This window comes from Geotrypetes seraphini, chromosome 4 (assembly GCF_902459505.1).
Source record: "Geotrypetes seraphini chromosome 4, aGeoSer1.1, whole genome shotgun sequence".
Taxonomy (NCBI): domain Eukaryota; kingdom Metazoa; phylum Chordata; class Amphibia; order Gymnophiona; family Dermophiidae; genus Geotrypetes; species Geotrypetes seraphini.
Window position 1 is genome coordinate 221,167,636 of NC_047087.1, and position 22,890 is coordinate 221,190,525.

Here is a 22,890-nt window from a genome sequence, read left to right on the forward strand (position 1 = left end):
GGCTACTAAGTGAAGTCCTGTCACGTTCCACTACTGATAGTAACTGGTTTCAGTCCCGCAAAGGGAGGCTTGAATAATAAAAAGAGGGTTCCAGTGACAAGATGGGGGGGAGGGGTTTACAGCTCTAGTTGACAAGATTATATACCCATGAGACAATATACAGTACAACAAATCGTCCAACCATACTTCGTGGACATTTTACTGCGAATGGAGCAAACTTAACCGTATCAGTGCTATGGGTGAATCTCGCGTGCGGTTTCGTGCTCTCGCAGACTGCGCTCTGCATTAGCTTTTCCTTCATTGGTTCGCTGCATTCTTTCTGCTGCAGAACCCCTGGTAGGTGAGTGGCGCCTTTAGGTAAGCTTTAAGTACCGTTTTCTCCTTGTTATATCGAGAATCTCATGGGCAAGGTCCACGGAAACAAGTACTATATAATAATTTAGTGTATTTATGAGGGAACGACAGCGCTTACATGTTAAATAGTGTCGTCAACAACAAAAAAAAAGTGATTTTTTTTCTGTTTTCGGGCTATTTGTTTTTTTAGTGGAGCATGCTCTTCGTGCTTTTCTTTTCAATATACTTCATATAGGTTGTACTTGCATATTGTTGCTCAGGAGATTCTTCATTGATTGATCTATTGTTTTGATTTATTGGTCTCTTGTTTAATCTGTCTATCATGTTGGTTCATTGTAAATAAAGCAATTACCACAATACGAGGCGTAAAATATAAGGGCAGAAACTATTGTCCTGGTATCGTTTCCATTGAATGATGCAATTTTCGTTTTAAGAGACAAGTATATCAAAGGTGAAAGAGAACAGGCTGACGTTTTAGGCCAGTGTTCTCAAACTCGCTGCCCGCCAGGTACTATTTTGAGGCCCTCTGTATGTTTATCATAATCACAAAAGTAAAGTAAAACAGTTTCTTGATCATATGTCTCTTATTATTATTAAGACTTAGCCAAAAGGAATGATTTATAAACTAAAAAGAGTTTTACCTCATGCAAAATTGTCATTTCTTTAATAAAGTCATTAACTATTTTTTTTCTGAGGCCCTCCAAGTACCTACAAATCCAAAATATTGCCCTGCAAAGGGTTTGTGTTTGAGACCATTGTTTTAGGCTATAGTCCTTCCATTCCCAATATGTAAGGTAACCATACGTCACGTTTTGAATGGGACCATCCCGTTTTCAGACCTCCTGTCCCGTTGTCCCCACACACAGCTTCGGGACGCCGAAATGTTCCGTTTTCAGGGACAGCGTCCCAAAGCTGTGCTCGGGGGCAACGGGACAGTCGATCACTTCCTGTCCCTCCCTGCCGGAAGAAAAAAACCTCCCTCCTTCCTACTGCCCTGCTGCTGCTGCTAAAGCCGACAAGAAATATTCTTTCTGACGTCGGAGAGGACGTTCTGGGCCAGCCAATCGCTGCCTTGCTGGCCCAGAACGTCCTCTCCGATGTCAGAATTGACGTCGGAAAGAAGACTTCGTGTCGGCTTTAGCTGTAGCAGCAGCAGGGCGGGAAGGAGATAGGTAGGCAGGCAAGCAGGCTGGCTTTGGCCAGGGAGGGAGAGAGGTAGGCAGGCAGGCTGGCTTCGGGGGTGGGGGTGGGGGTGGGGGGGGGGGTGGGACAAAGTGTGGAAGGCAGTGAGAGGGACATAGGAAGGAGGCACTGGGGGCACTAAAGACATAGGAAGGAGGCACTGGGGGCACTAAAGACATAGGAAGGAGGCACTGGGGGCACTAAAGACATAGGAAGGAGGCACTGGGGGCACTAAAGACATGGGAAGGAGGCACTGAGGGCACTAAAGGCATGGAAGGAGGCACTGGGGGCACTAAAGGCATGGGAAGGAGGCACTGGGGGCACTAAAGGCATGGGAAGGAGGCACTGGGGGCACTAAAGGCATGGGAAGGAGGCACTGGGGGCACTAAAGATATGGGAAGGAGGCACTTGGGGCACTAAAGATATGGGAAAGAGGCACTGGGGGCACTAAAGACATAGGACGGAGGCACTGGGTGCACTAATGACACAGGATGGAGACATTGGGGGCACTAGGGACCCAGGATGGAGGCACTGGGGGCACTAATGACACAGGATGGAGGCACTGGGGGCACTAATGACACAGGATAGAGGCACTGGGGGCACTGAGGACATGGGAAGAAGGCACTGGGGGCACTAAGGACATGGAAAGGAAGGAGGGAGGGAGGGAATAGAAAGGGACAATTGTTGGGCCTGAGTGCAGAAAGAAAGAAAGGATACACAGACAGAAGGAAACGCAACCAGAGACTCATGAAATCACCAGACAACAAAGGTAGGAAAAATGATTTTATTTTCAATTTAGTGATCAAAATGTGTCAGTTTTGAGAATTTATATCTGCTGTCTATATTTTGCACTATATTTGTCTATTTTTCTATAGTTACTGAGGTGATATTGCATATTTGAAAGTCATTTATCTTGACATCTTTGAAACCCCCCCCAAATATAAATGCATTTTCACTATATGCATTTTCTCTGCATATAGTGTGCTTTGTAGTTTTTTTTAATTTTATGGTTACCATTATGAATTAATAAGATATGTGTACATGAAAAATGAATGGAAGAAATTGGGGGCGGGATTGGGGGGTGGGGCTAGGGCGGGATTGGGGGCAGGACTGACAATTAATAGATGTCCCCTTTTGATGAAAAAAATAAATGGTCACGTTACCAATACGCCACTGTGAACACTAAGGGGAAGATTATCAAAACTTTGTGGTAAAATCCGATGGGCCGCTGTCACAGCTGTAAATATAATGTTTTGCAAAAGATGAGTTATTCTCAAAAACCTGAGCATGCAAATGAGGTTTGCGGAGGGTGGCTATATTTGAATGTGACGAATCGCTGGTGATAGCAGATCAGCACATGCACAGAATACACCTGCACATAAAATAAAGACCTCAGAATTAAAGGACAGCAAGAGAGATGCCCACTCTCCCTCCTGCTGCCGGTGATTCCCACCCCTTGACAACCTCCCCTCTCCCCAGCAAGGATTGCCCCCCCCAGCAAGGATTGCCCCCTCCCACAGCAAGATGGATGCTCACTTCCTTCTGCCTCTGGTGATGTACACCCCTGTACCTCTCGGTCCAAGGCTAGCTGGAGAGATGCCTACTCCCTCCGGCTGACAGACCCGCCTCTTCCCTATGGGAGAAGCCTTAGGCCCCGCCCTGGTACATCCCATTTTGAAGAGACGAGCCTGCTGGCTGGAGGAAGTAGGCGTTCCTCCGGCTGGCTTTGGACTGAGAGGTATGGGGGTGGACATCAGCAGCAGAAGGGAGTGGGTATCCTTCCTGTCATGGGAGGGAGGGGGAGCGGCAAAATTTTCTGGCAGGTCTGAGCTGTCAAGTCTTACTTTCCTGTCAGTGTCTGAGCCAATTAGCACTCAGGCACTGACCTGAAAGTAAGGCTTCGACAACTCAGACCTGCCGGAAAAGTTTACCTGCATATGTAGGACAGCGAGGTTAGGGAGTGTTTGTTTAAATATTAATGACCTCGATGTACTACATTTTCATGGCAGAGTCGGAGTTTGCCAGGAAGCTGAGAAAAATCCATGGTGAGCCCTTTTAAGAATTGGCCAGTTTAGTGAACATTGTTAAAGGCACAGCAGGTTTTGAGAATCTTCCCCTCAATATTAACTAGCTCTGTAATCTGCTCTTGAGCTTTCAATCTGTTTATTCATTCCTCCCCTCCCCCCCCCCCCAACTCCCAATATATTATTTCAGGCTGGACAGAGATGACTGAAGGCGCAGGCAATACCTATTTCCGAAGGGTCAGCCTATTCTGGATGATGGTGGTCAGTCTCTTATTGGGCTTTTTCACGGTAAGCTGATGACACCCCAATTTGCCTAGTGAAGCATTAAAATGAGTTACCATATTTTTCGCTCCATAAGACGCACTTTTTCCACCCCCAAAAAGGGGGTGGAAATAAGGGTGCATCTTAAGGAGCAAAATTTTTTTTTTTTTAAAGTACCTTTTTTTTTTTCATCCCGGCTCCCAGTACGTTTTCCACGCTCCTGCCTCAGTTTCCCCTGCTCTCTTCTGGCAGTGGCAGTGGCACAGCGGTGCACGAGGCAGGCACGTGCTTTTTGCGTGCCTGCCTGGTCCCACACTGCACTCCGAATGGCTGTGAGAACTGACAGCAGCCATTCGGAGTGCAGTGCGGGACCAGACATGCACGCAAAAAGCACGTGCCTGTCTCGTGCACTGTTGTGCCGCTGCTGGAAGAGAGCAGGAGAACCGAGGCATGATAGCGGAAAGTGCGCTGGAAACCGGGATGGGAAAAAAAAGTACAGGGGGGGGGGCTGACTGGTTTGGGGTTAGCTGGCTTGGGTTTTGCTGGCTGGCTGGGGGCTAATTGGCTGTCACTACATGTGCCTGCCATTAGACGTGCCTACCACTAGACGTGCCCTGTATCCTGTCCCAGCCTACCGCTAGACCATCAGAGGGGCAACAGGGTACAGGGCACACCATTTGGTTCAGAATTTTTTTTTTCTTTCCTGGTTTTTCCTCCTCTACAGGTAGGTGCGTCTTATAGAATGAAAAATATGGTGCTTAGAATATTTTTTTGAAACTGAGTTTCTAGTGCAAAAGGCATATGCGAGTTGTGTAGAAGGCATCGTCTACTTTTTTCAGCACCGCCTCCTCTTCCACTACTCTCTGCTCCTCAATTTCTCCTCCTGCAAGTGACTTAAAGGTGTCTTTCTAATACGCTTTGTTCGGTTTATTAGTTTCAGAATTTTCTATTCGCTTTCAGAGACATTTCGGTGCTACACAGATTCCCAGGTTGCCTGTGATAGCTCTGTGTGGTTGGAGAGACAGACCTTGGTGTAAGAAGCCTGCAGTTGGGAGGGTCACCCTTATTCAAGGCACCTCCTAAACTGCCTGCACTAACACTTTTATGGCTCGGGGACTGTTTCTTTTTATTGGAACTCACTCCTAGTTACCAGAGCTTGAGCTGGCTGTATTCTCCACCTCCAAAGAGGCTCGAGGAGCTATGGGGTCTGGGTCTTCAGGCTCTAACACAGGCATCCAGCCTGAAGAAACAAGCATCAGAGGATTTTTTTAGTGTGGTTTTCTGAGGCAGCAAGTCTTCACCATCTTCTCTATAAGCTGAAGCAGGCACAGCATCAGCAGCACAGTGTATACTGCCTATTTTAGTCTATGGGAGTTATCGAGAGGGGGGTCCATTGGGGTGTGTGGGGTTCTGGGACACAATATTTAGGTTCCCCACCTCCAAAAAACCCTTTCCCATATTTTTTGTGCTTTTATTTAGCTCTCTCGGGCCTTTTTTGGCACCAAAATGCTGCTGCGGTGGCCAATCTGTTTTTAAATGCCTCTATTGACTCAAAAAGCCTCCATTTTGATTAAAGATATGGCCTCCTCAGGCTGTTTAACTTCTGATTCATGCCAGCTTTGCACTGGATGGCTGCCTGCGGACCATCTTTTTCCACATGCCGCACATCATGTAAGGGGGGATGGGAGCGCTGAGCTTAGCCCCATCTGGGCCATCTAGGGTGATGGAGTCACAAGTGGCTTGGTTTTGGGGGAAAACCTCCCTCTGGAGCCAATACGCCCTCTAAGGGTTAGCCAGGTGCGTGCAAATTTTTTCTCATGTGAGCGACATGTTCTAAAAAGTTTGTGTATGTGTGTGAACAACAAGTTCTAAAAGCCAACAATTTACCAGATTTGTAAGTATTTTTGTGACTGACACTCCTTGAGAGATCATAGCCTGGAGCCCTTGGACAGCTACTTGGTGTCTTTCGGTGGATGTTTCTGGGACCACAACGAGACAAGGGGGTCCCCCCCCGGGGGCATCCTGTTCAGGGATTTATCCCTGATTTTGTCGGACTTATGTTTGAAGTCTTTATGGGCTATTGGTGGCCCATCTTTGCCTTCTGGGGTCATGCTGGCTGACATGCATGGGGATATTCCCTCTCAGAGCATAGTTTCTCCCCTGGTAGTTACTAGAAGTCCAGTCTGAGAAGAACTGGGACGGCTAGGGGTCGGAATCAATGCCTTTATGCCCTCGGGACAAATCTTTGGTTTTGGAGGATTCGGGGTCCCATGCAGAGTCATCCAGTCAGGAGTCCTTGATAGCCCTAGACCAGGGGGAGGACCCAGCGGTGTGCTTGCCTTTTTAAACTGGTGGCTTTATTGGAGATCATTAAGGAATCCTTGCATATTTTGAAACTGGAGCCCCTGCAGACCTCTGTTACTCAGGATTCTGTTATGAGCTGTTCCAAGCCCTAGACTACCTTTTTTCCTTCACATTCAGACATTATTGCGATGCTAACAGAGCATTGGGAGGCTCCAGAAATTCACTTGCGGGTTGCCAGGACCAAGGCAATGTTATATCCACTGGCTTCGAATTTTCAGGAGCTGTTTGTCCCGCCTAAGGTGGATTCGTTGGTGGTGCAGGTTAGCAAGCGTACCTCCCTGCCTAGTGAAGGCAGAGTGATTCTAAAAGATGTGCAGGACCATAGAGTGGATTTGGTCCTAAAATGGCAATTTGAGGCCTTGGCTCTTGGGCTGAAGGTGGCGGCAGCAGCTTCTTTTGTTGCATACGCTTGCCATACCATTCTGTGTCAAGCTCTGACATCAGAGAAGGATGTCTACCCACCAGTTACTTGTTTTGGGGGTGGATTATGTAGCGGATGCTCTCTGGGACATGTTCAAGGTCACAAGCAAAGTCGGCTTTTTTCATCTCCACTCAAAGGATGCTCTGGATCAGGTAATGGGCTGGAGATTCTGTCTCCAAGACTCCCTTGAGTAGGCTACCATTCAAATGTTGCATGCTCTTTGGTAAGGGCTTTGATGATTTTATTATGGCCAGTGTGGTGGATCGTTACCCTAAGTCTTTGCCAGACAGTGGACAACGCGCTCCCTTGGGGCGGGAGGGGCAGGGTGAGTCATAGTTATTTTTGTGGTTCTCGACGTTCATGCCAAAACTCAGCTGTAGCCTCTGTTCAGAGGTCGTTTCAGGGGATTTTGGACAGAGGTTTAGAGGCACCAGGTAAAGCTCAACCCTCAGTTTCACGCACCACATTGGCCTCCAATAAATCCCAATGATGCCAGGCTAGTAGCTGTGCTTTGCAGATAGGCGGGAGGTTGTCGGCTATCTGGGAGGCCAGGGCAAGGATTTGCTCAGATCAGTGGGTATTAGACATTATTCAAAAGGGCTACAAGTTAGAATTATCTCATCCTCTGCTGGATTTATTTGTGAACTCTCATGCCATATACCCAGAAAAATCAACCAGGGTCAGGTCAATGGTGAAACGGCTCTTAGTGAAATGGCTCTTAGTTATATGAGCTGGTTCCAGCAGAAGAATTGGGCTTGGGCAGATACTCTATATACTTTATTGTGCACAAGAAAGACTGAGGACTGGAGACCAAATCTGTATATCAAGCCTGTCTACGTGGCTCTGAAGGTGCCCCGGTTCCAGATGAAAACTGTTTGCTCTGTCATTGCCTCAGTGGCCCCAGGGTAACTTCAGGCCTCTTTAGATTTAACAGAGGCATACTTACATATTCCTATTTTTCTGGCAAACAGGAAGTTTCTTTGATTCCAGGTGTTGGAACAACACTTCCAATTCTCGGTGCTCCCATTTGGTCTCGCAACAACACTTCGCACCTTTACCAAGGTGATGGTGGTTGTGGCAACGCACTTGCACAAGGCAGGGATCCAGGTACTTCCATACTTGGATGATTGGTTGATCAGAGCTCCCTCCATGGAAGATTGTGACAGGGCGGTGGCACAGGCTGCCCAACTTCTGCAAGACCTGGGTTGCATCATCAACTTTTGGAAAACCCATGTGGAGCCGCTCAGCCATTATTGATTAAGCAAGCATAACAGCGGCTGGAGCTGGGGAAGTCACCATCCAGGGCATTGAGATCAACACAACAACAGCTATTGACTATTCCTTCATTAAAGATAATAGGAACCAGAAGATCTACCATTTTCTCGGTTATAGCACCCCAGCTTTGGAACAGTTTACCAATTTATATTTGTAATGAATCTTCTTTAGAAAAATTCAAGCGATCCTTAAAAAATTTTTTGTTCAAGGACGCTTTTGAAAAATAGACAACACAATTTCAGAAATCACCAACCTTCTTAGATCTAAATTAGATTTCTGTATAGATTATATATTCATCTTTTCTCTTTTTTTTTTTTTCTTTTCTTTTTTTCTTTTTCTCTTTTTTTTTATCCTTTTTGTGTTACCTACCAAATGTGTTCCCTGCTAAATGTTTTCTTTCTCTCTTTAAAGATTGTAGTTCATCCCTTTCACCTTCCGTACCAGTTATGTATTAGAATGGATAGAATTTGATTGTAATTATGTTAGAGTTTTGTTCTACCCCCCATTTTTAAAATGTTATATGCTTTGAAGTTTTTGATATTGCGTACATAACAAAAAATATAATAAACTTGAAAACTTGAAACATGTTAGCTGGCTACGATGATGGCGTGCTGCTGTTGAAGTTACAATCTCAGAACCCGATTCTCTTTTTACCTGAAATATGCCACACACAAAGTGAAAGGGTATTGTTTGGTTGGTTCCCTCACTAACAGGGACTTCGACTCCTCAACAGCTAGCAATGGACCATTTTGTCATCTGCACTTCATCACAGAAGACTGGAGGAGTGAGTCCTGCTGTGGTCTCGACCAAGGGAATGGCAATTAACTTGGGACTGAATGTGTCTCTTCCCTCTGGAAACCCGACCTCCACTATGTCCAGCAGCTGAGGAGAGCATGCAGAGCTCTGTACCAGAAGTGCATAAGCCCTGTGCTGAGGGTGCACCCCATGGCAGGCTTCCCACTGTGGGAAACACTCAGGGAGCAGAAGGCAATGGCTCCCTATGGTGGTGTAGTAGTATCTGTTTAAACCTTCTCAGTGTTTTGCTTTATATGTATATTCGAGAGGTGCTTAGGATTTAAAATTTGGCTTTATTTAGCTCAAATCAATAGCACCACAGATCAAGAATCTTAATTACGGTCAGATTAAAGAAATATATAGAAACTTGCAATCTCTCTTTGTCAGTAAGATGTTATGTTTCATGTTTCACACAGTCAATACTATGTATCTACTCTAACTTTCCAATTGCTTAGTGAATGGGCTTGAACTTTGCTAGTCACCGTCAGACTAGTACTGCTCTAAAGAGTCTGATTTAGAACAGAATGTCACTGGAGCAGCATTTCTCACCTCTGTGTAGGAAGAGATTTGTCATTCCCCCCCATTTCCCGGCAAGGCATCCTTCTCCATGGCACATCTTTTCAGTCCCGCTGCAGGGCTAGAAGCCACCCATTCTCTCTCATTCTCATTTTCCTTCTCCTCCTCCTTTCTAATGTCCAGGAAATCCATTGTTATATAGGATTTGTCTCCATAGCCATTAATGGTAACTCTCTTGTCATTGGCTGTTGACAGGGTAACATGGAAGAAGGGGAGCTTGGCAATTCATGATTTGTCTAGCTCAGTGTATCACAAACTGTGTGCCGCCTGAGATTTCAGGTGTTCTGTGACACACTGGGGAGGAAGAGAGGCGCCGGCTGACTGCCTACATGACTTGCCTTTCGTAGCGAAAGGCTTATCATGTAGGCAATCAGACCGCGCCAGTGCCTCTTCTTCTCTCTGTGCCTCTTCCCTGTTGGCACCACCTACTGGCAGCTCAGGGCCCATCTGGATGGCTTTCGTACATGTGAGGATATCATCACGGCAACATCCATGCACTTCCTGATGCCTCAAGCTGCGACCACTAAGTTTAGTGTGCCACGGCTCGACTAAGTTTGCGGGACACTGGTCTAGCTTGATGATGATTGAGTCATGGGAATTGATCCTATGATGCAAAGGCCAGGACTGTTTAATTCATTTTTATTTATTTAGTCGAATTTCTAGCCCTTCCTTCCAGAAGAGCCCAGAACGGGTTACAAGTTTACATACACAGTAGAAGGTTTAGCACAACCCATTCTCTGATAGGCTCATTAAAGGGGAGTCTCAACAGACCTGCCCTCTGACTACCTTCATGGATGTGCAGGATTGTCCCAGATCATCATAACCTAAATGACCTTCCATCACGATTCTTCTGTCCCTTGATCTCATCTAGAATAATCCAGCTCCATGTTGCAATGTTTTTCAGTATACTAGCTTGGATCAATAATGCTGACAGCTTAATTCTCTTTAAAAAAATATAGTTCAAGCCTGGTCTGGACTACAATGTAACAAAGCCCATGTTTAACCTAACTTCCCTATAGTCTATAGACCCAAAACTACCCCAAGACTAACCTTAACATCCCCCCTCCTCTTTATATCCAAAATGTGGAAACCCTGAGGATGACATCTTACTGAGACACAGAGATTGTAAGTATCTATACAGTCATGTGAAAAAATTAGGACACTCCATGAAATATTCAGTTGTTTCTTAAGAAATGTTCATATATCAATGTCAAATCTTTTTTTTTTTTAATTGCTGGAAAAGAAAGTGATGTAATTGCAGGTAAACAACAAAACTTTTCCTTGATTTACTCATGAAACAAAAGATATACACAAAAATGTGTATTCTAACAGGTTCAGAAGTAATCTAAGGAAATGCTTTTTTACAGAAAGGGTGGTAGATACGTGGAACAGTCTCCCGGAAGAGGTGGTGGAGACAGAAACTGTCAGAATTCAAGAAAGCCTGGGATAGGTACATGGGATCTCTTAGAGAGAGGAAGAAATAATGGTTACTGCGGATGGGCAGACTGGATGGGCCATTTGGCCTTTATCTGCCATCATGTTTCTATATGTTTTTCCTTTCAAGTTTCATTTTGATTTGATAAATCGTTTATTCAAATTACTAAGTGAGTTACAGCAGAATAAAATAAATATACATTTAGACATACTATTTAAAATTAACAGTAATAGGTTGGACCTACAAGTTTACAAACTAATTGATACACAGGGAGTGGAGGGGTAAAGTTACAATTCAGTGCTTTAAAATGAAAACAGAGCCACGGAAAAAACATTAGGGAGGGAATAGTATAAACCTGGAAGGTAACTACTTTCCTTTTTTCTGCCCTCCACTTTCTCTACCTTCATTTCTTGTGACCATTATCTACTTCACCCACACATAATTTCCCTATGAAAACTGCTGCATGAAAAGTAGCCACATATATTTGCATCTGCTTTTTTCTGAATGTGCTTTTTTCTTAGATGTGCATGTGGATTTGGAAATGAAATTTAATCATTCATATAATTGGTTTTATTTTTAGTGGATGTTTTTTTTGGCCTTCAAGCATTGCAGTCCATGATCTTGGTCCCGCAGGATCTTTCATTCAATATCTGGTGGATAACCACTACAGGTGGTTGTACTGGGGGTAAGTGGGAATTAGGATTTGTAAAACAATTGTCTCAATCTCTTAATTCTTCAATTCAAAATTTGTGATAAACCGCAATAAGAGGCCGACCCAAGCCAGTAGATTTGGTTCCAGGCAAAATTGAATCCACATCTGAAATCTGCCACTTAGTTTCGGCCATAACTGAAAACAAAACTTGCCACTCACTTGTGCTCATGCAATTCATAATTCCAAAATGGCAGCTGTGACCTCCAAAATGGCCAGTGAGGGCAGGAGTGACTCAGGCTGCTTCTGTCCTGAAGAGGCCACTAGACCACCAGGGCTTTTAAAAGAGAGGGAGAGTGGAGTTGGTGCTAGTGGCTGTATAGGGAAGAGAGCACAGCACTGAGGAAACATACTCTCCCCATAGTAAAGGCTGAGCCATCGAGGTAAGCTTTTGGTGCTCTGACCAGTGCTTCACCTAGTTCATATTTTGAGCTAGCCCTGGATTTTAGCATTTTCCCTGTCCCCGTTAGAACTCATTTTCCCATCCCATCCTGGCAAGTTCTTTTCCTGTCCCTGCACCATTCCTGCAAGCTCTGTCCTCATCTGCACAAGCCTCAAACACTTTAAAATCATAACTTTCTGAGGCTTGTGCGGTTAAGGCAGAGCTTACAAGAATGGGACAGAGACAGTGACAAAACTTGTAGGGACGGGAACAAATTTGTCCCCCTGTAATTCTCTACATTGTAGCTCATTTTCCAAACACTTAACCATTCTTCCATTTCCCCCCTCTCTCCAGTTCTCTCTTTATTTCCACCCCATCCACCCCCCTTCATGTTGGCTCTGCTGAAGATGTATCATTTGCAGTCATATTTCTAGTGTAATAGATGTGTCATTCTGGACAAGTGGATAATTTTCCTGTAGCCACTCTTGATTTTTTCTCTGTCCCTCCTACTTCAAAGAGAGCTCTGCTGCCCCCTTTAGTTTTTATCCTTCTGCACCCGTGCTTGAAGGAGTGTTTCTGTTCAGCACTGTTTGTTTATTTTAGTTGGGGGTTTTTTCAGGTGCTTTCTTCAGTGCTAAGAGCTCCTCTTATCGAGGGTTCAGCTCTGCTTGCATGGAGAAGAAGCAGACTGCGGTCTGCAGCTGACAGGCCAATCCCTTGTGGTACCTGTTGGCCAACCTGCAGAAGTGTTTTTGGAGCTTGGAGCCGTCCCTGTATAGCTTGCTCACTGTTTTCAGGGGTTTGAGCGCAGGCTGTTAGGCATTCATAAGGAGGCTTGGCAGTGTCTAGCAGGGTGTCAGCTGCATTAGAGAATGACACGGGGGAAAAAATCTGTCCCCGTCACTGCCCCGGCCCCGGCCCACCGTCCCCTTCATCGCCCCGTCACCGCCATTCCCTTCACCGCCCCGTCACCGTCACTGCCATCCCATTCACCGCCCCATCCCCGCAGCATCCATACAAGCCTCAGTACTGCAATATTTAGCTTATTCCTTCCTTATAAATCAAAGTCCTGGCTGCTGAACTAGAGAAAGAGATGTTCAGCTGGCAGGACTTTGTTTATAAATTTTTATCAACACAACTAATATACTACTTTATCCTAAAGCAAAAGAAGAAAAGAAATAGAAATTTTGTTTTTTTTCTACCTTTGTTGTCTGGTTTCTGCTTTCCTCATCTTCTCATTCAATTCCTTCCATCCACTGTGTGTCTTCTCTCTGCGTCTTCCATTTGCTCTGTTACTGTGCCTCTCCCTTCACCCCCCCCCCCAATTAGTCTGGCACCCATCTTCTTCCCTCCACTCCCCCATAGTCTGGCATCTGTCTTTTTCCCTTCCAGCGTCTTCTCCACACTCTGTCTTCCACATTTCCCTTCAGCGTCTGTTCCTCTCCACCCTCCATCAACATCTGTTCTATTCCTTTCCTCCACCACCCTTCCCTCCCCCTTCACCATCTGTTCCTTTCTACCACCCTTCAGCTCCCCTCGCGCGGACTAGCTATCTATCTCCCTCCCTCTTACCTTCATGGTTTTTTACAATGTAATTTGTGCAAGCCGCTAGAGCCTGCGAGCTCGGTCCCTGTCCCATCCCCACAAACCTTCTCGCTTCTGTGTTCCTATTTTCCCCATTTCTAATATCTCCCTTATGTATCTGGCATTGCCCCTCCCCCCGTATCCATATACCATCCCCATGGCATGTATGTTCCCTTTATGTCTTTGTCCCTATGCCCCCATGCACATAATTTCCCCTCTGTTTCTGTTACCTTCCTGTGTCCAGATTTCCCCTTTCTTCCTCTTCCACATCAATGTGTCTCTTCTCTTCAACCCCATCTAGCTTCTTTCCCTCTTTCCCCTTCCCCCCCTGCTTCCATCATCTGGCTCACCTGCCTGACCTCCCCTTTCTTTCCTGCTGTGGGTTTCTTTCTCTCCTTCTTCATCCCCTTGGCCCAGAATCTCTTTCCCTTTCACTCCCTCCTTCCTAGTGTGAGCCGGGAACACGTCCAGCAACCCCCTTCCGCCCAATCGGAGCATTCTGCTATCTCCCTCCTTCCACCTCACCTTAGATGCCGAGTTTTTCCGACTTTCTTTTTCGCTCATCCGCACGCTTTCAAAAAGCCGCGCACGCCCAGCTGCTCCAGTTGTTCAATCTTCTCCTCTGACGCAGCCGGAAACAGGAAGTTGTAGGAGAGGAGAAGATTGAACAACTGGAGCAGCCGCACGTGCATGGCTTTTTGAAAAAGAAAGTCGACAAACTTGGCATCTAAGATGAGGTGGCGGGAGGGAGATGGCGGAACGCTGCGTTCGGGCAGGTGGGGGCTGCTGGACTGCGCGATCTGTGATTGCCACACTGCGAAGACAAGACCATTCACCGCTCCATGGGGTGGTGAATGGCCTTGTCCCCGTAGCGACCACTATTTTTTCTCTCCCTGTTTTGGCGGGTTACCTGCAGTTACTCGCAGCTAGCCACGGGTAATAACCACCGTGTCATTCTTTAAGCTGCATTTCACCTTCTCCTTTGTTTTTACGTGTTCATAGCTCATGGGGGGGTAAAGGGATAAAGGCTCAGTCCAACACTGGTTCAACGTTGGAAGGACGTTTCTCTGAGGCAGTGATTTATACTGTGGAGCTGAGGCAGGCTGTAGTCTGTGAGTAAGGCTGTTACAGCCTATGAGGAGAATCGGGGGGGGGGGGGGGGGGTCCTGAAAATGTTAATTTTCTTGGTTTCTATATGTACCCATGTGTTCCCCCACTTCTAAAATTGCTGGTTTTATTTTTGCTTTTGGCATTTTAGTGTTTTTTGGCGCCAAATGCTTGGATATTTCCTGATTTTATTTTTTTTCAAAGTTTTACAGGAGCTTCAAAACACCTCTTTTTATCTCAAAACGGTCAGGGATTAAGTCCTCAGGCTCTTTTGTCCCTAATTCAGGCCAGAATTGCGCAAGTTGCATGCCTGAACAACAACCTTGAACCAAATGCTGCACAGCACATGAAAGGGGGGCAGGAGCATCTGGTTTAGCCTTCTTTTGTGCTCTAGGGCTTTGGAACGGGCAGGAAGCCCGTTGGTTTGCATATTTTTTCTTTCTGGTGCCTGGTACAGTGGTCGTCCTGCGCAGAGATGCACGAAAGCCACGAAGCCCAGGAGACACAAGCTGGAGTCATCCATTGGAGACTCACTGCTCCCAGTATGTTTTTTATCCTAGAATTTGTTAATTTGGGGTGTCCAGCCTTTCAGGAGAACTGTCCTTCCATAGAGAAGTCTGGCATCGCTTTGGATACCGCAGAAGGGCCTAAGTTTCCCAGGTTGCATCTCCCTTGCTGACTGCATCTAGCCAAGGTCTAGGGGATCTTTTGGAGGAAGTTTCGGACAATAATGGATCTCTTCCTATATCATTGTGGTCTCAGGAGGTGCCCTCCCTGTCAAAGGATGCAGAGTTGCAGTTAGGCACTTTGGAGCCTATGTCACCTTTTGGTCCCACGGTTCTGTGATTATTTATACCTTGGCCATCATCTCTAATTTGCTTCAGGAGTTAAGCTTGGCCTCCCAGCAGGTCCCTCCTGATTCCTTCTCTATCATGGGTGGAGTGAGAGCTCAGTCTTCTGCATTCTCTTCCCCATCTTGTCATTCACGTCTTAGGCTTGGAGCATTGTTATGCTCCAGAGGGGTTCCTTAAAGTGGCAAAGGCTATGACTCGGCTGTACACTGTGGCACTGAAATGTCACCATTTTGCTCAGCCCAAGGTGAATTCCTTGGTAGTGCAAAATACTAAGCGCACCTCTCTTTGGCGTGTGAGGGTAGAATGGTGATACAAGATGTGCAGGATCGCTGAGTGGATGCGAGTCTTAAGAGGCTTTCTGGGCTTTGGGAGTCAAAGTGGCCACTGTGGCATTCCTTGTGACCCGTGCCAGCCATTCCAGGTTGCAGCCTCTTGAATTCAAAAGCGATGAACCTGTGGTCCAACTTCTTTTGTCAGTAGTAGATTTTGTGGCTGATCTTTAGGGTCATCTGCAAGCTTTCAACTTAACCCGCAGAATGCTCTGCATTAGGCAATAGGTTGGTGTTTCCACATCCACAGCTACCTTTAGTTGACTCACTTTCAAAGGGCAATTGTTTTTCGGAACAGGTCTGAGCGATCTTAAGACCCGTGTGGTAGATTGTCGTCTGAAATCTATACCCAATAGTGTACCCAGAACATCTTGAGGCTCAGGGTGCTCTAATTTTTGTGGTTCCAGGGGGTCTCAGCAGTATCCAGGAGCCACGTTCCAGTGATAACTTCCAGGATTGCAAACAGATGTTTGCCGGATTCAGATGCAACCTGGCCTCCAGTTCCAGTGCTGCATCTTTCTGCAGGAAAACATGATGACACCAGGTCCTGAGCTGCCCCTCTTAAGATATGGGGACTGCTCTCGAACTTCCTGCTGGCCTGGGCCTAGATTTTCTTCAGTCTGCTAGGTTCTAGAAATCATCCGGAATGATTCAAATTTGGAATTCGCCTGGCCTCTATAGGTTTGGTTTGTGGGCTTCCCTGCGGGATACCTGGACAAAACAAATGGAGTGGTGGCTACTATATGCAGGTGGCTGGGCATTCGGACCATAGAGCTAGTGCTGCCCAGAGATTTGGGCTTGGGCAGATGCGCCACATACTTCATCATGGCAAAGCAAGGCTCAGTCAATTTGAGACCCATTCTAGACCTTACTGATGTCAAGGCAGCATTCAAGGTTTCGTGTTTTCGCTTGGAGACAGTTTGCTTTGTCATAGCGGTGATAGCTCTGGAGAGTTCCTAGCCTCTCTAGAGCTGATGGAGGCCTACTTACACTAGTCCACAGGAGAGTTCTGCAACTTTCATTTTTTTGGAAACCCATTACCGTATTTCCCCATGTATAGGCCGCAGCAAATACTGATATATGTTTTAAAACCGGTAGATATGCCCCATGGCATTAGCCGTGGCTTATCTTCCGGTACCTTAAAATCATCCCCCCCCCCTTAAATACCTCCCTCGCTGGACGGCTGCCGGTTGCCTTCTCCAATCTCGCGTCCAGCGGTGCAGGGCAGGAGTGATCTTTTCTAATTCCAGCCTGGCCCCGCACCGCTTCCTGAATGGCTGCCGTCAGTTCTCGCGATTTTTTGCCAAAAAAATCATTTTCATTTTTCAGGCTATTTTAAGCCCTGTGAGCCCCCCCTTAAGTCTTACCTGGTGGTCTAGCGGGTTTTCAGGCAGGAACGATCTTCCCACACTCCTGCCTCGTGCAGATCGCTCGCAGGAAATGGCTGCCTTGAGTTCCCGTCGTAGTCTAGCGAGACGACGGGAGCTTAAGGCAGCCATTTCCTGTGAGCAATCTACAAGGGGCAGAAGTGTGGGAAGATCACTCCTGCTCGAAAACTCGCTAGACCACCAGGTAAGGCTTACAGGGTTTAAAATAGCCGGGGGGAAGCGGGGGTTAGGGTCAGAACCAGCCTGAATATTATTTGCGTTTTTTTAATATTTGTGGGCCGGCTCTTCCCCTAACCATCGCGAATACGGAAGGGGAAAAGTACAGTCTATCAAAAGGCACTTGCTTGCTTGGGAATTTACTGTAGGGGGCAGCAGAGCCCTCTGTGAAGTATTTCTTTATTTATTTAATTTTATTTAAGGTGTTTATATATAGTCTATCAAAGTTATCTAAGCAATTTACAATCAGGTACTAAAGCATTTCCCCTGTCTGTTCCAGTGGGCTCATAATCTATCTAACATACCTGGGGCAATGGAGGATTGAGTTCCAGGAGCATGCTCGTAATCCAAAACACTCGTTTATCAAAGCAAAGTTCCCCATAGAAAATAGTGGCAACACCGATGATTCGTTCCAGAACCCGGGGTCTGTACCTGTCGGGTGCCGGGTGCTGCAGCGCCGTCTCCTCCATCCGTCATCCGAAGAAGAACCCCGCAGTGCCTTTTTGGGGGGGATGCATCTAATGTCCGCCAGCCGCCGGAGAACCCCGCAGTGCCGCTTCAGAGGGATGCCTCCTCCATCCGCCGGCCAGCCCTCCACGTCGGATGCCCCCGCATGCTGGAGAGCCCCCACCCGAGCCCACGCAGCCAAGCGCTGCCCCACCCGCATAACAGCGATGATTGACGCTGTTCGCATCACACGCAACGCGCAGGTGGGAAGGCACCCGGCCGCGCAGGCCCAGACAGAGGCCCTCCAACCTGCGGAAGGCACCTGACATGGAAGGCTGGCCGGAAGAGGAATCCCCCGAAGCGGCGCTTCCTAGGCTGTAAGTGCTCGTTTATCGGGGCAGTGCTCGGTTTGCGAGTCAAAAGTTTGCTGACTGTTTTGCTCATCTTGCAAAACACTCGCAAACCGGGTTACTCGCAAACCGAGGTTCCACTGTACTTTAAAACATTTAATTTTTATCAAAAAATAAATTCTGTGCTTGCTTTTTTTTCAGATTCTTGGTATCCTGGGGAATCCATATCATAGAGGCTTTCTATGCCATGAAGCTATGCAGGTATGTCTTGTCAAAGACCACTCACTTATGTAAAAAATAAAGAAATAAAAAGTAAAAACTGGTATGCGAAGACATCTTTGTGTCTTCAGCTGGTACATAATTTTACTGTACATGCAAGTGAGTGGAGTAGAAAACTTGTATGAACTGGAGTTCCTGAGGTAGTAATCTTAAATGAACACTATATATCACTGAAATGCAGTTAATCTTTACTTGCAAAATCTAGTCTGTAAAACGTTTCTGTATGCTGGTTTTCACTGAATTCTGATCTGGCAAGTTGCTTTGTGCGAGATTGGATTGCAGCAGCTCACTGCAAGAAAGTGTCCTAAAATTCAGAGCTAGAACCATGTGCCAAAACTTGTTCTAGTGCAATAGGCACATCATTCTTGTGTATTTCTGATTGGAAGATCTGTTGTAGAGAACCTCATTTACATTTTTTTCCTGCTCTGCCTCCCCTCACTCTGGGCTGTTCTGTACTCTTCAGTTTTACTTTGTGCATGCAAGATGGTGGGAATCCGTCTGTTCTGCTTGTGTTTATTTCCCTTTCATTTTGTTTTTTTATTATCTGTTTGTGAGGCTTTTCAGTGCTATAGAGGCTCCTGGTCTCAGGACATCTCTGGTTGCTAGAGAACACAGACTTTGAGGGCAGAAGTCTTGTAGCCAAAAGGCAGCCTGCATTAACAGTCTTGAGAGCTCAGGGACCGTTCCCTTGGGAGCAAGGCTCACTCCAGGATTTGACTGCAGAGAGCTTGAGCGCAGACTGAGTGGACCCGTGGTGGTTTTTATCCAAGATCGGGTGCTGACCGCATTCCTCCCCCCAACTTCGTTCATGAGTTCCCAGGGGGGAGGGGGGTTGAGGGGCTGGTAGGACTGAGGAGCAGTCTGAATAAGCAAGCTATCCAGGTATTATGAGAATCAAAGGTGAAGAGGAGGAATATGTAGAAGCTGATAAAGATAAGGCTGAATTACTTAACTAATATTTCTGTTCAGTGTTCACAGCTGAAATGCCAAGAGTGGGACTACAGAAGACAAATGCGAGTAGGGATGGAGATGAGGTAGACCCTGATCATGAAGATTGTGATCGTAAGGAGCTAGCTAAACTAAAGGTGGGCAAAGCAAGGGGCAAGATGGTATACATTAGAGGTACTGAAGGAACTTGGGAAAGTTTTGGTGACTTTTCTGGCTGACCTTTTCAATGCTTCTCTAGAGTCAGGAGTGATACTGGAGGACTGGAGAAGGGGGAATGTGGTCCCCCTCCCCAAAGTGGAAGTAGGGAACTACAGACTGGTAATAATAATAATGATTTTATTTTTGTATACCGAAGAAGAGGAGACTGAGAGGGGATCTGATAGAGACTTTTAAAATAATAAAAGGAATCGACAAGATAGAGCAGGACAAAAAGTTATTTACGATGTCAAATGTGACTAGGATAAGAGGTCATGGACTGAAGCTGAGGGGGGACAAGTCCAGGACAAATACCTGAAAGTTCTGCTTCACACAGCGAGTGGTGGACACCTGGAACGCTCTCCCAGTGGAGATTGCTGCGGAAACCACTGTTCTAGGATGTAAGGGCAAGTTAGATGCACATCTCCTCGAAAGGCGCATAGAGGGATACAGGTGACTAAGTTTTTGCCAGGTTATACCTGGCTGGGCCTCCGCGTGAGCGGATCACCGGACTTGATGGACCCAAGGTCTGTTCCGGAGATGGCAGTTCTTGTGTTCTTATGCATACCACATATAGAGAAAAATTATAGTCAATAAGTAAAATACAGTTGACTTAAAAATTCATTAAAATCAAACTAAAATTCATTAAAAAATCAAACTAAAGTAAACAAACTAAAATAAACAAACTTTACAAAGGAAAAAGTGCTCTTTGTGCTCCAGACGCGAGGCCTGTGGTATGGCACATTTCCCTCCTCTTCCCCTTCTTTTCCCTTGTTCACTGCTCTTGTAGCCAGCATTTTTCCACCTGCCCTCCCCCAGCCCAGTATGATATCTTATTCTCTCTCTCAAGTCCTGCATCTGGCCCCCTCCCTTGCATCCATACCCACAAAGGCTGCCAGTGTCAGGACCTTCCCTCTGTGAGTCCTGTCTACTCTGTTTCAATTTCCCTTTTCCATGTAAGCAGGACTTGCAGAGGGAAGGCCCCGACGCCAGCAGCCTATCTTAATCGCTACCACTGCTGAGTTGCCAAAGAGAACTGTGGGAAAGGGGTGCAGATGCAGGCACAAGGGAAAGGGCAAGATATGAAGGTTGCCGAAAGAGGAAGGAGTACTCATGGAGTATGACGCTAACCCTGTGAGCACCCCAGCACGCCACTCCAGCAGAGGGAAAATCTGAATCGGTGAATCCAATTTTGTTTTCCTAAACAAATCAATTCGAATCAGTTCAGCCAAGGTGAATTGGGCAACACTACTCCATACCTTCCCAAAGTTTTATAGGGTGGATGTCACGGCCAAATTGGATACCATGTTTGGATCTTCAGTACTTTCAGCAGGCTCATCTGTCCAACTTAAATTCTGGGGGACTGCTTTAATATGCCCCACAGGTTCAAGAATAATGTGCCTATTGCATTAGAAGGGAAGATTAGGTACTTGATAATCTTCTTTCTAGTAAATAGGCACATCATTCCAGATGTTCATTAGTCTGCTTGCTGTCTCAGACATGTTCGTATTACCAGATATCTTGTTTCTTTCCTGTGTCCAGCAATGTCGATAGAGGGGACCACTCCTATTTTGAAGAGACCGAGGGTATCTTTCAAAATTGCAAGACTGTTAGTCCAGGTTGCACTCAGGTAGGTGCCTTGTTCATTCTATTTTGTTATATGTTTAAATGTTTCATGATTATTTCATGTTAAATGTTGTGATTATGTTGTGATTAAAGCAGTGTGATTATGAGCAGAACAGATTTGTTTCTTGGGGAGACTCCCCCATACCCCTCCGCGTTAAGGTTTCTTCTCTAGGGCCAACTATCTGCTTTGATAGGAACTGAGGAGTTAGAGCACAGCCCAGAGTGAGGCAAGTAGGAGTAGAAAAAAAATGTAAATGAGGCTCTTTACATCAGATCTCGTGATCAGAGATATACAACCCACAGCTACAAGAATGATGTGCCTATTTAATAAAAAGATTATCAAGATAAATACCTAATCTTATCTTTCTTCCAAGGGAGCCCTGCACAAAAATTCTCAAAAGTCTAAAACTATTGGTATTTTGGGGTTTTTGTTTTTAATGTCCGGGTTATTTTTGCACATTTGACATTTATAGATTCTCCTCTGTGAAAAAAATGTGCAGTTTGATACACTAAACTCTTCAAAATTTAAAAATAGGTGTCAGCCTGCCTCCGTTTTTATTGTCTTGATTGTTGTTTTTGAACAATGCCTGCCTAGTAATGATCTATAACTCAGCATTATCCCCCATTAATTTAATTTAACTTCAATTAAATTAGATTATCTTAGAAAATGAAGATGTGCTAATAGAAAGGTGATGTGAGCGTCCAGGAGATCTGTTAATGGTTCTATTAAACTTGAATCTTTTTTTTTTTTTTACAAAATTGGAAATACCAAAATATAAGAGGAGGGTTCCCTGCAGAAAACAAGACAAAAGAGAAGAGCGGTGATCGCCAAAGGGAGGGATAACAGCTCAGGAGTCCATAGGAAATAAAGGTTTATTATAAGTCCCAATGTGATAGCAAATAATTTGACATTAACGGTGGCCTAACATGACTTTGTATTGGCATAATGTGCCTGTATCAGGGGTGCACAAACTGATATGTCAAGTTTCTAATTCTGAGCAGCAAAAATCCTTGCATATCCTTGAGCTTAATTTTTATCAGAACTTGCATCACAAAGATGATGGCAGATTCCCTCAAAATGCTATCAAAGTTATATCACTTTGTTTCATTTTGAAAGGAAAAAGAACCCATAGATAAAGTAAGTGTAGAATGCTGCCTGTTTGTGTGTTAGATGATGTTTTTTTAAAGTTATGCTTCTCAACCCAGTCATAAGGGCACTCCCAGCCAGTCAGGTTTTCAGGATATTCAGAAACTATGCATGAAATATAATTGCATACTATAGAGGCAGTGAATGCAAATCTTTTCTCATGTATTTTCATCAAGATATCCTGAAAACCTGACTGCCTGGGTGTGCTCAAGGGCTGGTTTGAGAAGCACTTTACTGAAGGATAATGTGTTTATAATTTCTGTCTGAAAAATAAGTGCAAAATCCCTTGATAAAAATAACTGCAGACCTTTGGAACAATATTGACTGTTTTGAACATTGCCTCTCTTGTAACCCCCCTAAACCTTTTTGTTTCTGCTTGTATGCAGTGTGAAAGGCATTACCAACCCCCGTATCCAGTTGCAGTGGGTTTTGCAAACGCTGCTGTTTGGGATCACTTCCCTCTATCTGTTAATGAATTATAGACCTGGACAGCTGAAGAAAAGGCGATAAAGAATCTCATAAAAACATGATGGCAGATAAAGGCCAAATGGCCCATCTAGTCTGTCCATCCGCAGTAACCATTATCTCTTTCTCTCTCCGAGAGATCCCACGTGCCTATCCCAGGCCCTTTTGAATTCAGAC

The 22,890-nt window shown here is 45.6% G+C and overlaps 1 protein-coding gene across 1 annotated transcript; it reads left to right on the forward strand.

Moving 5' to 3' along the window:
- The first annotated feature begins 101 nt into the window (after positions 1–101).
- On the forward strand, positions 102–22,890 carry TMEM254 (transmembrane protein 254). The gene is given in 6 exon segments (XM_033942276.1): positions 102–357; positions 3,751–3,848; positions 11,268–11,295; positions 11,297–11,372; positions 18,255–18,314; positions 22,635–22,890. Coding segments are annotated over 5 exon segments (375 nt in total). The 5' UTR covers positions 102–357; positions 3,751–3,761; the 3' UTR covers positions 22,759–22,890.